This window comes from Amblyomma americanum, chromosome 1 (assembly GCF_052857255.1).
Source record: "Amblyomma americanum isolate KBUSLIRL-KWMA chromosome 1, ASM5285725v1, whole genome shotgun sequence".
NCBI lineage: Eukaryota > Metazoa > Arthropoda > Arachnida > Ixodida > Ixodidae > Amblyomma > Amblyomma americanum.
Genome location: NC_135497.1, coordinates 241,571,749 through 241,585,208, shown reverse-complemented (window position 1 = coordinate 241,585,208; position 13,460 = coordinate 241,571,749). Strand labels below are relative to the sequence as shown.

The window sequence follows — 13,460 nt, the reverse complement described above, 5'->3', positions numbered from 1 at the left end:
AGTAGTGGATAAATCACTAGAAATTACTTGTAGTTTACTCTCACTGGTCACATCCAGCTGTAACTATATAACATTCTTAAAATGGGCTCACGGTTCCTTGGTGAGAGACTTAGTAGCTTGTAGTTACAAAAAACACTGCAGCTCTTTTAGAGTCCTCTCCCATTCTAGCGAGTACTCAAGATAATAGCACATGATCTTAAAACGCAATGCAAAACATGCATGGGGCTTGCTGCTAGTGCACAGTCATATTTTTTTCTTTAGAAAATGACTCAAATAGCATTTTTGTTGTGTTTTTGGTTACATGCAATGTTTCAAAATTGGCCCATTTTTTTTACTGTCTGTCAGTGGTGATTGTGTTGGGCAACTGCAACGGTCGGTGCTTAGGGCTCCGTTGTGGATCTGCTTTCTTCAACTACTTTTTATGTTAATTTGTTGCATCAGTTGCCTTCCGATTCAAAAATAAGTTGATTGCTATTTTGCCATCCTTAGCATTCATTCTAGAAGCTATGCAGAAGGTGTTACTTGCAGTAGTTTGATGATTTTTTTTTTCATTGACAAATTATGTCAGGGATTATAAGTAATTTGAGTGTTTGAAAATTTGTTATTTATGCATGCATTAAATACGTTTCACTGTTTTCTCCCATAGGTGTGCTATTTCACGAACAGTGGCTCAGAGGCTAATGACTTGGCCATGATGATGGCAAGACTTTACACAGGGGCATTCGACATTATTTCTCTGAGGTAAGGCTGCTGCATAATTTTTTGGCATTGTACAAATATAGGAAAAACTTTCCACTTTCATGCTGCTTGTATATGTGTTGAATTGGGCTTATTTGTTCTCTCTTTTGATGTGACTCCTTTAATTCTGATTAGAAGGAGGATATACTTATTCTTCGTGAGAAATTTTCCATAATAAGGCTAGCGTTAGCAGGTGATTTAAACTGGGCGATGAATGTCACTTCGTGTTTGAATTGTTGGATGATATCAGCACTAAGATCCTTTACTTAATTTCGTTATTTTAATCTGCGTGTTAAAGTTAAAAATTGAATGTGCAGTTTTCTTTGTCTCTCATTCATTCACTTTTACTGACCAGGCATCCTAGATCAGTTTTGTATATGAGCTTTGCATGGCATGTTGCAGTTGACAAACACAGGATTTTTCCCATTGGTGCTTTGTATTGTGCATTTGTTGGCCTTTGATTGCAAAAACCATGTCATGACTCTTATCACACACCTTCAAGAAGGTCTCTCATCTGCATTATTTTTCTGAATTACCCCCATGAGTACAAAGCATATTTAGTGAAAGCAGACATAGCCATTCTTATTCATATGGTGAAGTTACGTAGACAACACACACAGTCATTTTCATCATGCACCTATATGGCAACAAATTGTTTTTTTGAGGAAAGGAAATGGCGCAGTATTGCATCTTGGTGGACACCCGAACTGAGTGAAAGAAGAAAGAGAGAAAGTGGTGCGTTAGTGGAGGGCTGTGGAATAATTTCGACCACCCGGGGATCTTTAATGTGCACTGACATTGCACAGCACATGGGCTCCTTCTGCATTTCTCCTCCATCGAAACATGGCTGCCGTGGCCGGGTTTGAACCCGGGAACTCTGGCAGCAATATCATATTACTGGATATGAGTGACAATGTTACGTGGTTATTAGCTCATAGATATGTTGCAAAAATTAAGGTTTCAAAATTGTTGAAGGGGCACTGATGACAAACTGAAGTTAGCCCGTATGATTAGGGTGCCGCATTCTAATCACAAAAAGACCACTCTCACCAAAAATGGAGCCTTTGTAAGCTAGAAAAAAAAAATAAAGGCATTGCCATCACCTGCTGATTTTGCAGTTAAATTGTGTGCCCTGACACTGATTATTTGTCGTGGATCCTAGTGGCTAGGCTACTTCATTCACATTAGGGAGGGTACAGAGCAAAAAATGTGATTTTGATCAGCAAAAACCATTTCTGGACTTTGGTTGTACAAGGTTCATAAACAATAAGGAACATATTATCCAAGTTTGGTCATGATCTGCACAGTAGAAAGTAGAGTGTAGAGTGTAGTTTTTTCCCCTAAGGAAAAATGTGAGGTGTCACCTGCAAAGCCCAAAAAAGTTGTTTTCAACTCAAAGCACAGTAGTAGGAAGGCATATCGCAGTTTGTCTTTACCCTTTTTTGTTTTTTGAGGTATCCTGCCAAAACTGAAGTGGGGACACATTGTAAACGCAAGAAATTACGATATAATGCTACCCTTGTGACCAGTAATTGGCAGGCAAAACAAAACTAAGGCTGTGAATAAGGGAAACATGTCATGTCACAGTTGGAGCCTAAATTCTAGCCTTTATTCTTCATAGGACCTTGGTTTTATTGGAGCTTGTGCCGCTTATCTTTACTGTTCCGCTTATTTCCCTGAGCTTTCGAGCATGAATTAAGCCACTCCACAGTTCAAAAGCTGGAAAATAAGAGAAAGAAACTGCAAGCTATTGCCACCATGCAACATAAATGAAAGAAGCTGCTACCTATGCTACAATGGCTTTTAATTGAGATAATAGGCCCTTGAAACAAAATTACAGCTCTTGAAACCTTTAAACTCGTTCCCAGTTCACATTTTTTAGCTAAACTGCACATTTTGGAAAACTATCATTTTCATACTGTGTAGCCAAAATTTACTTGAAGTGCTTTCTGGGCCAATATTGTGTGGAGAACAAGCTAATGTGCTTACCGTGCTTGTTGTTTGGTAGATTCTGATGGCAAAACAAGCCAAAATTTTAAATATCAGTTGCAGCAAAAAAACGAGTCAAGTATACTATTGTGATTTTCAGAAATCATTGTCATAAAACAGCAATCTCTTCCCCTTTTTCTGTATGAGAGGCTTTTCTAGGGATCACCAATTTTGAAAACGTGACTAAATTGCAAGCATTTTTAAGATGACAGTTTTCCTAAACTGACACACTCACCAGCTGATTTTCATGTCAATTTTTTTCACTCTCAAGACAAAATATATAAATTTTATTATGTTTAATGGCGTAAGGATACATCATACTTGAAAAATTCATAACTACTGGTGCAGCAGTTCGAAAGTTAATTCTTCAACCTCTCATCCCGCTTTTCACAAACAGTGGCAGCCAGTCCTTTTCGATGTAGGCATCACAAGTTTGAATTGAGTGGCAAAAAAAAATTTTAATTCCATTTTCTCAGCCATGAATGCGTCTTTTGCTGCTGGACAAACATTGACATACCCAGAAAGAGCTGCAGAATCAATTTTTACTGAGAACAATAATTGGGTGGAGTTGTCCTCAGTTTTCCTTCAAGCCAGCTTCTCTGCAATGCTGCATGTCCACATGATGGCAAATGGACAATATTTAAGGCAGCAACTACAGTCAGTGACTGTGGGTTTTATGGCATATAGCAAGTGTCAACGGCGTTTCTATAATGACACCTGTCAAGTATTAGCATCCTTATTCAGCATTGTGTCTTAATCCTACAGACAGCGAGCAGATGTTACTAATTAGGAAATATACAATGTGGAAAAATCAGCATAACATTTCTGAAAAGGGGCTGCAATTGACTGTGTAGTAGTATCACGAGAAAAAATATTTAAAGGCATTTTATTATGAAAAGCAGCTGTTCTCAGTCAGGCTACATATACACAGTGTCTGAATTTAAGGGCACCAGGCTTTAAAAAAGGAATGCTTAACGCACTGTGTGGAGACAAAATTAAAGTAGCATTTATTATTGTCATGTTCTAGTATGAGTTATGTTTACTGTTGCAAACCATAAATTAATTAGTTTTCATGAATACTAGCTGTTGATGCAAGATATTGCCACACTACTAACTCTAATAGTGGCGCTGTATCACGGCTAAACTGTGTTACCTGGCAGTTGGCAAACCTTGAGCCATCTCGGGGCTAGATATTCTTCGTCTTCATCTCTCGAGCTGCCTGCTGCCTTGCGCGTTCCAACAGGGTCTTGCGCGTATAAGTAAACCAGCCCTGCGTACGTCAACCGTTCCTTGGTGACATATTTGGTGGAGCCGCTGGGTAATGGTTCATGTACGCTGACCTCGAGGACACTCTTGACGTCAGTTCTCAATGCGTGGCTACAACACCAGTCCACAAGGCGAGCCGCCGCCTGCGAGGCCTACAAGCAGAGTTCGGCCAGCTCACAAGATTAGTAAGGGCCATGACGTCCGCTACGGCTAGCCAGAAAAGTCAGCATTCATTCCGGCAATGCCCCGCCGTTCGTCCTTCACACGCCTCGGTCGCCCCATCATTCCACGGTGAGAGGTTTGATGACGTCAAAGACTGGTTGGCCAGCTTTGACCGTGTGGCAGGCTTCAACGAGTGGAATGGCGAGCGCAAATTGCGGAACGTGTTCTTCGCACTACAGGACTCAGCCAAGATGTGGTATGAGAACCACGAAGCTTCCTTCACTAACTGGGAGATCTTTCACCGAGAGCTTTTGGCCATGTTCAATACCAGCGAACGAAAGGAGAAGGCTGAAATCGCCTTGCAATCGAGGTCGCAGCAACCGAACGAGAACGTCGTCATGTTCATTGAGGACATGACGCGACTCTTCAATCGCGCCGACCCTGCTGTGCCCGAGGCCAAGAAGGTACGCCACTTAATGCACGGCATAAAAGAGCAATTGTTTGCCGGACTGGTACGTGACCCGCCAAGAACGGTGGCCGACTTTGCCAAGGAGGCAACAAGCATGGAGCATTCTCTGCAAGATCGGGGCATGCACTACGGCCGTCAGGCTAGTGTAGCAGCTGCTCACCACTGTGCGCCCACGTCGCTACCGACTGAGGAGCTTCGAGAGCTTGTGAGGAGCCTGGTGCGCGAAGAACTTGAGAAACTTCCTTTCGAAGCTCCACAGGCCATCGTCGCAGCCATACCGGACGTGGTCCGAGATTAAATCCGGCGAGCTGTTCAGTCACCACTCCTGTGCCTTCACTGCGGTACCCAACTGCAGCTGTACCTGTCGTACCGCAGGAGCCCCTGTCCACCATGAGCAAAGCGCGCGTTTGGCGTACGCCAAATAATAGGCCGCTCTGCTACCACTGTGGGGAGCCCGGCCACATCCTCCGCCACTGCCCCTACAGCAGAATGGGCTTAAGGGGGTTTTCACCTGACTCACCTCGACCACGCTATGGAGAACGGCCGCGGGACATCGAGCAGTATCTATCCGATAACGTGCAGCCAACGGCCTCGTGGCGACGCCAGTCCCGTTCGCCATCCCCAAGGCGGTTTTCTTTGCCAAGCTGCCCGTCTTCTTCTAGCCAGTTCAGAGGCGCACCCCCACATCGGGAAAACTGAAGACGGCGTCCCCCAGGGGTAGGGCCGCCGCTATTGGATCAAGTCAAGATCCTCCACCCGACAATCCGCGGCTACAATCCGACCGACGTTGACCTCAACCGACTGCTTCAACGACAACGACGTGCTGTGACTGACTGGTGTCTGCCGAAATCCCAGTAATCACTGATAATCCCGATGTGACCACACTTGTGGATACGGGGGCCGATTCTTCTGTAATGAGCAGTCGGTTAGCCACGGCCCTCAGAAAGCTTCTGACCCATTGGTCTGTACCACAGATCCAAACCGCCGGCGGCCATGTTGTTACACCAATTGGCATCTGCACATCACGAATACATATCCGCGGTGCTACTTTCCCTGGTTGCTTTGCTGTGCTGCCCGAGTGCTCCAAATACCTGATAGTCTGTTTGGATTTCATTCGGGAGTACGGTGCTGTCATCAACCTTCAGGAGCTGGTCGTGTCATTTTCGACTCAACCAACCCCCTGTTGACGGCGATCCCGAGCCATGCGGGACTAAGTTACGCGTCTTTGACGACCACATATTGATCCTGTCAAGAGCTAACATGTTTGTTACTGTAGATTGCGACATCACCGCAACTCATGGCATCGCTGAAACCAACATGTCGCTGCTCCTTGGTCAGCAAGTCTGTGTTGCTCACGGAATTGTTGAGCTGAACAATGGCCGAACCGAACTCTTGGTGACCAATTTTGGCTGTGAACCTCAGTGTTTGCCTGACAGAACAGTTATTGCGTATTTTGAAGAACTCAGCGAATTCGCGGGACAGCACGATTTGTCCGAAGCCTCGGCATCAGTGGAGGCACCGACCACTCCCATAAAAACTGACATGAACCCGAACCTCCCGTCTCATCAGAAATGCTGCCTCAAAAGCGTTATCCAGTCTTTCTGTGACTGCTTTGCCTCGACCTCCAAGGTCAGGCAGACACCGCTCACAAAGCACCGAATTATAGTCGGTGCCAACCAGCAGCCATTATGTCAGCTGCCTTACCGGATCTCTTCGGAGCGTGATGCCATTCGCCGCCAAGTTCAAGAAATGCTCCAGGACGACGTGATACAGCCGTCGACAAGCCCGTGGGCATCGCCTGTTGTCCTATGTTGTTCTAGTAGCTAAGAAAGATGGAACTCTACGGTTCTGCGTTGATTACCGACGTTTAAACAGTCACAAAAAAAGGATGTTTATCCTCTGCCGTGCATTGATGACTCCCTGGATCGGCTGCACCACGCTAAGTACTTCTCATCACTAGATTTACGCAGTGGCTATTGGCAAATCGAGGTGGACGAACGCGACCGGGAAAAGACCACCTTTGTTACACTGGACGGTCTGTACGAATTCCGGGCGCTCCCTTTCGGCCTGTGCTCGGCTCCTGCAACCTTCCAGCGGATTATGGACACCGTTCTTGCTGATCTGAAATGGCAGTCCTGTCTCATGTACTTGGATGACATTGTCATCTTCTCTGATAAGTTCGAAGAGCACCAGAGACGCCTGCGCGTTGTGTTCAGAGCAATTCGGTCGGCTGGTCTTTCCTTGAAGCCCGAAAAGTATCACTTCGCTTTCGAAGAGTTGAAGTTTCTAGGCCACATCGTGAGTGCTAAAGGGGTTAGCCCTGACCCCGATAAGACAGGCGCTGTGGCTGCTTTTCCTGTGCCCACCGATAAGCAAAGCGTGCGCCGCTTTCTGGGTCTCTGCGCCTATTATCGGCGTTTTGTGCAGAACTTCTCCCAGATCGATGTGCCCCTCACCCGTCTCGCGAAAGATTCTGAACCGTTATTCTGGGGCCTGGAGCAACAGAAGGCCTTTGAAGACCTCCGAACTCGTCTCCAAAGTACGCCCATCCTTGGACACTTCGATGAGTTCAGCCGCCACTGAACTGCACACAGACACCAGCAACATCGGTCTCGATGTGGTCCTTGTGCAGTGGCAGGATGCTCTCGAACGCGCATTCACATACGCAAACCGCACCTTGTCACGATCTGAGGCAAACTATTCCACCACCGAAAACGAATGCCTGGCCATTGTGTGGGCAGTGACCAAATTTCGCCCATACTTATATGGCCGCCCTTTCAGGGTCATCAGTGACCACCACTCGCTGTGTTGGCTGGCGAACCTCAAAGATCCCTCGGGATGGCTTGCACGCTGGAGCCTTCGACTTCATGAATTCGATGTCACCATCATCTATAAGTCTGGTAGGAAGCACAGTGGTGCCGACTGTCTCGCGCTCCTATCGAGGACCCTCGAGCTGACCCTGGCAACGATTCAGTTTTTCTTGGTGCCATCTCCACGTCCGTTCTGATTCAACACCAAAGAGACGACAGTTAACTACAGCCCCTCATCGAGTATCTGGAAGGAAGCGCTCAGTCTCCCCCATGAATCTTTTCACACGGACTGTCGTCGTTCTGTTTACGCGACGACATCCTGTGTAAGAAAGACTACATCGCCAACGGAAGCTGTTTATCTACTCGTCATGCCTATGGCTCTTCGCGACGAAGTTCTGCAGGCATGCCATGATGACCCATCTTCTGATCACCTGGGGTTTTGTCGCACTTTGGCACGAATACGGCAAAAGTACTACTGGCCCAAGGTTGCTGCAGTTTTGAAGCACTACGTAAGAACTTGCCGCGAGTGCCAGCGTCGCAAGACGCCGCCGACTAAGCCAGCCGGCCTACTGCAGCCTGTTGATCCGCCTCAGGTCCCCTTCCATCAAGTCGGCATGGACTTACTCGGCCCATTTCCGGAGTCCTTGCTGGGTAACCGCTACATTGTGATCGCCACCGACTACCTCAGCCGATACCGTGAGACTAAATCTCTTCCCCGTGGTACCACTGACGAAATTGCAAACTTTTTTTATCCAAAACCTTGTGCTTCATCACGGTGCACCCACCATCGTTTTAACTGACAGGGGAACAGCGTTCACCTCGGCCCTTACGCAGGAGGTTATGCGCCTGAGCGGTACCAGTTACAGCAAGGCAACCGCCTACCACCCTCAAACAAATGGCCTCACCGAACGGCTCAACAAGACGATCGCCGACACGATTTCCATGTATGCCGACGCGGACCACCGGAACTAGGACGCCATACTCCCTTACGTCACATTTGCCTATTATACTGCAGTCTAGGAAATGACATGCTTCACTCCATTTCATTTAGTACATGGTCGCGAAGCCACAACCATGCTGGATGCAGTGCTGCTTCCAGCTAGCACTACCTCCTCTGTTATGGGTGCTGCCCAATTCGTTCGTTACGCTGAGGCCGCCCGCCAACTCGCTCGAGAGCGCATCCGGCACCAGCAAGTTCTCGACGCTCGGTGCTATAGCCTCAGCCACCGAAATGTGCGTTACCAGCCCGGCGAACAAGTCTGGGTGTGGAGCCCAATCTGCATGCGAGGGCGCTCTGAGAAGCTTCTGCGCCGATACTTTGGCCCCTACGAGGTGCTCCGCCAGCTCAGTGAAGTCACCTATGAAGTTCTTCCACAGGGAACCGTTCCCTCTTCTAGACGGCCGACCTCCGAAGTTGTCCATGTCGCCCGGATGAAGCCATACCACGCCCGCTAGCCCCTCGCGTGTGTCTACACCGTACGCCAGACACATGCGACTACCCTTGTTGTCCTGCCTCCCATTGCTGCCTCACCGAGTCGGTGTCTTTCAGATAGGGGGAGTAATGCCACACTACTAATTCCTATAGTGGCACCGTATCGCGACTAAACTGTGTTACCTGGCAGTTGGCAAGCTTTGAGCCATCTCGGGGCTAGATGTTTTCTCATCTTCATCTCTCGAGCTGCCTGCTGCCTTGCACGTTCCAACAGCGTCTTGCACATATAAGTAGACCAGCCCTGCATACGTCAACCGTTCCTCGGTGACAGTATTGAAGTATTTGCAGTTAGGAAGCCGCACATTGCTAAATGAAACAGTGGCACATACCCCATGTCTGACTGTGCAGGAAACTGGTGGTGCAATATTTTTTTGTGCTTTGAGTATATTGCAAAAAATACTGTGGAGACATGAGGTTACAGCATCTTGTACTTGCTGCAAGAGACAATGACAGCGCAAGCTGGCAGCCAGAACATCAGTGCGCGTGAAAGCAAATGATGATGTGGGAAAATATCTGAAAATACCACCTTTTTTTATAGCGCTTGAAAATGTACTATATATCAGCAGCTTTTTCAGAAATTGCAAAATGAGAAGTATTTTTCATGTTTTGCTGCTTTCTAATTGAACACTTCCATGTATTGTTTCAACTGGAAACACTCTGTCAGCTATTATGAGCACTTCCGTGTCTGATTACGAGATAAAAAGTTATATTACTTTTTGACCTCAAAGAAGAGACACGGGTGACACTGTCTAAAGTGTTATCTGTCTCTCCTCTTTCTTTTCTGTGGTTTCAGTTGTGCTCATCTCTCAATCTGGAAATGCACCAGCATCGCTTACATAAGTTCTCCTCAAGCAGCATTGCTGCCTTTATAATTGCACAATACATGTCGTTTTTTATCCTTTTTGCTCTATACAAAATTGCTTGTATAGTGTAAACACGTAAAAAGAGAGTTTGTTTTGCGGAAGGAATTATTGTGCAATGATAAAGACTTTAGGATGCAGTCTTGTTTTGAAATTATTTGCCATGGGATAATGCACCTCACTATTGGTTGCTGTATTTAATGGATTAAGATAACTAAGTTCTGGTACGCACAGAGGGATTAGGCGAGTACAAGTACTAACTTCATCTACACTAGTGAGGTGTTCTGCTGTGTGAGGGCTTGAATCTCATCAGTATTTGCAAACACCCAGTATTGTTCATGCAGGAATGCCTACCATGGAATGAGCCCATACTGTGCAAGCCTGTGTGGTGTTGGCAACTACAAGCACCACATACCATCTAGCTTTGGGACATTCCATGTGAGTATATAATGTGTCACATTGGAGCACAATAAAAGAGCATGAGCATATGAGACTGGTGCACTGTGATCCTGAATGTTCAGCCTGCCTGAGCCTTATGCCTTGTTCAGATTGAGAGTAAGGTCTGGTTACTCAACGCATGGATCTCCCTCAAGCAGCAGTGTGACTTCTGACTGCTTAAGTACCTGAGCTTGGAAATAAAACAAATTCATGATAGTATAATTTAACCAAGCATACCTTCAGGTGCATGTAGTTGAAGCAGTTTTTCAAAGGAATAAAAAAAACTCTGTCTGTTTGCACACCTCTCTGTTGCAACCAGTGTGCAGCAATACTAAACTGCAAATGCATTTATCAGTCAGAATTTTCGATTTTGTTTAGTAGTACCATAACCTGTAGCTTCTACAGACAGTGGATACATCTTCTACAGAGCAGAAGCAGGTGTTGGTGCTATTTCTACCAGCTGCTTGTATGCTTTGATGTAGACAAAATACAAAGAAAAAGTTCGGCAGGGAACAATTTCAAAGGCTCTTTTTTTTTTTCTGAAAACAAAAATCATACTTCTAAGTCTTTAAGGCATTCAAATACACTCACATATTTATACTTTGACCACTTCAGTGGTTGAGTAGCAGGTTTATATATGACAAAATGGAGTTTTGTTGCCTTATAGAGTGTTCGGGCTTTCGGGCTAGTCTGCACCATAAAGCTTCAAAAAAAATTTTTGATGCACAATGTGATTTTTGGACAGTAAACCAAAATGACATTTAAGCCAAGAAAGATAAGCACCTTAATTTGGTTATTTAGTAGCATATAACTGACAGATAATTAGGCAGTGTAGCATGGGATAATTTTGTGATGAAAGGCAAATCAATCACCATTGATTACAAAAAACATGTTTGGTTATGATATGTAGCATATTGCTTGCACAGTTTTGTGCCTTGCTTCAAAATTTAGATGCTCTCAATACTGAATGCTTTTTCATGAAGAGTATTCAGGGGAAGCACTGTTTCCAATACACTCAAAGCTCATAAAATTTTTTGTAGAAACTGAAGATGTTTGAGAACCATGAATTAGACTTTTTCTATGAAATGACTCAACTCTTCACTGCACTAAAAGGAGCCAGTCACTTCACTGTACAGGCAATGCTGTAATCTTCACTGGCTTTCTTACCACCTAGCCATTCTTGAATACCTTCAATGTTGCCGAACGTCATGGGCTGCTATGTCGTGGAAAAGGTTAGTTTGCGTTAATGCTTGCAAATATAAAGAATAGTACATAAAGAGCAGTGAAAATCATGTGTACAGCATGGTTTAATGTATTCATGCTTTGCAGTCATTATTCAAGTTTCAACTAAGATTGGAGAGCAGCTGTTGCATATCAGGCAGTGCCTACCAAGCTCGTTTAGCACATTCAATATTTAAATTTTGGGCTCATTGTTATTTTTCTGTTGGTCATGGGTTATCTATTGAGGGCTCTTCGAGCATATATCATATAAGGGACTTCTGCCAGGGTAAATCGCGTTGCCACCAGCATTGGTGGGCGTTCCATCAATGTAGTGATAAGTCACAAATGAAAACTCTTGCAATAATAATTGAAAATAACTTCCATTCACCCTCTGCTGCCCCAATACAATGTTTCCCAGGTGGGCACTAGTGGTAGAGCTACTGCTGTCACTTTGTCGCCTGATAGAATGACAAAACACTGCAGTTTTTTTGTTTATTTTTTACTATCAGCAAAAGCACAAACCTGGCTTTCAAACTTTGACATGATCAATCATGGAGCTGTTTGCATCGTTAGCGTTTGACATTGATTCACACTCATTCTTTTACAGTGAAAATGATACTGGTGAGCAGAACAATTATTCCTTTCCGTCAAAAGACCCATTGAGTTCATTTATTCACTCTAGGAATTATAACAGTGGTTAAAAAGAGATGGCATTTTACTTACAGACACATAGCAAACAGCTTGGCCTCCACATAAGATAGTGCTTGTGTACCGAGTCAAATTATTGACCAAAAATCAACAGACATGACGATGGGCTGCCAATAAATGTTTCATGAAACATTTTTACCTAGCTATGGGTTTTTCCATAGCTCCTAGCTCTTGTGGGTCAGATGTCATGACCACAAACGGTTGACATATATATATAACCGATTATTTAAGAAACAATATGTAACCTTTTGAGAGACAGAATAATAAAAAAAAATATTGAGAGAGAGAACCTTGGATTTTGCATTTTTCTAAATGCTCACATAATAGTATTTAAAATATAAAAAGATAAACAGCATCCTGTAAAATGAATGAAAGGAACAAGTTAATTCATTAGCAAGTCTCATGTTGACACTAAATTTAATATGCAAGCCTGTTTCTCCCAGGCAATGAATCCTGACCCATATCGAGGTGTCTGGGGCGGCGCCAAGTGTCGCGACTCCCCAGTTCAGACAGACCGGACTTGTTCGTGTGGAACAGAATGTGAAGCTGCCTCCCGCTATGCTGATCAGCTCAGTGAGGTACTGCAACAGAGCGTGTCAAAGAAGAAGGTGGCAGCGTTCTTTGCAGAGAGCATCCAGGTATTCATCAGTCTTCTCTGGCTCCTGTTGTGGCACTGTTAAAAGACTGTAGACACCAAAATTTTACTTGCATTTTTCTTCTGTGAAATGATGCATTAAACATTAGTATGTGTGGATCTTCCCGTGGTATGCCCCTACGACCACTAAATAAATAATTATTAAGTGTGTGCAAGTTCTGAAATCTTCGAATATGAATCGAATACGAATATGAAGAAAAAATGGTTTCAAATATCGGATCGAATAACTATTCAGCACTAAAAAATATTTCATAAAATGATAAATAAGCAAATATTGCTCTTATTTAAAAAAAAATAATGTCTGGTCTTTGCAACTGAAATAGACAAAACTGTGTGCACAGGAATGTATACTACTTGATCAGACAGCATAACAGTATCCAATCTGTAATGTGGTCATGCAAAATGAAATTCATTAAATGACTTGGCTGAGAACAAAAAAATAACATGCTGGCTAGTAAAACCTCATTAATTTGGTGTTCAATGGAACGGAAGAAATGACCGGGTTACCCGAAGGTCAATCTATAAAATGCCCCACAGCTCCCGACAAAAACTAAAAAATAAAATAAACTGCCGAAAATGCAAAAATGCAGTACAGCCCTGAGGTGGCTCCATCACACTAACGCCTGTAAGCCTGTTACAAGCGCCCAGTATC

General features: G+C 44.5%; 1 protein-coding gene across 1 annotated transcript in view; it reads left to right on the top strand.

The window, feature by feature from the left end:
- Positions 1 to 13,460, top strand: part of LOC144114831 (alanine--glyoxylate aminotransferase 2, mitochondrial) — a 61,813-nt gene that overhangs the window by 7,587 nt on the left and 40,766 nt on the right. Inside the window, exons 5-7 of the mRNA XM_077648817.1 lie at positions 647 to 741; positions 10,131 to 10,224; positions 12,597 to 12,791. Coding sequence (XP_077504943.1) covers positions 647 to 741; positions 10,131 to 10,224; positions 12,597 to 12,791 — 384 coding nt within the window. The remainder of the gene's footprint in view (positions 1 to 646; positions 742 to 10,130; positions 10,225 to 12,596; positions 12,792 to 13,460) is intronic.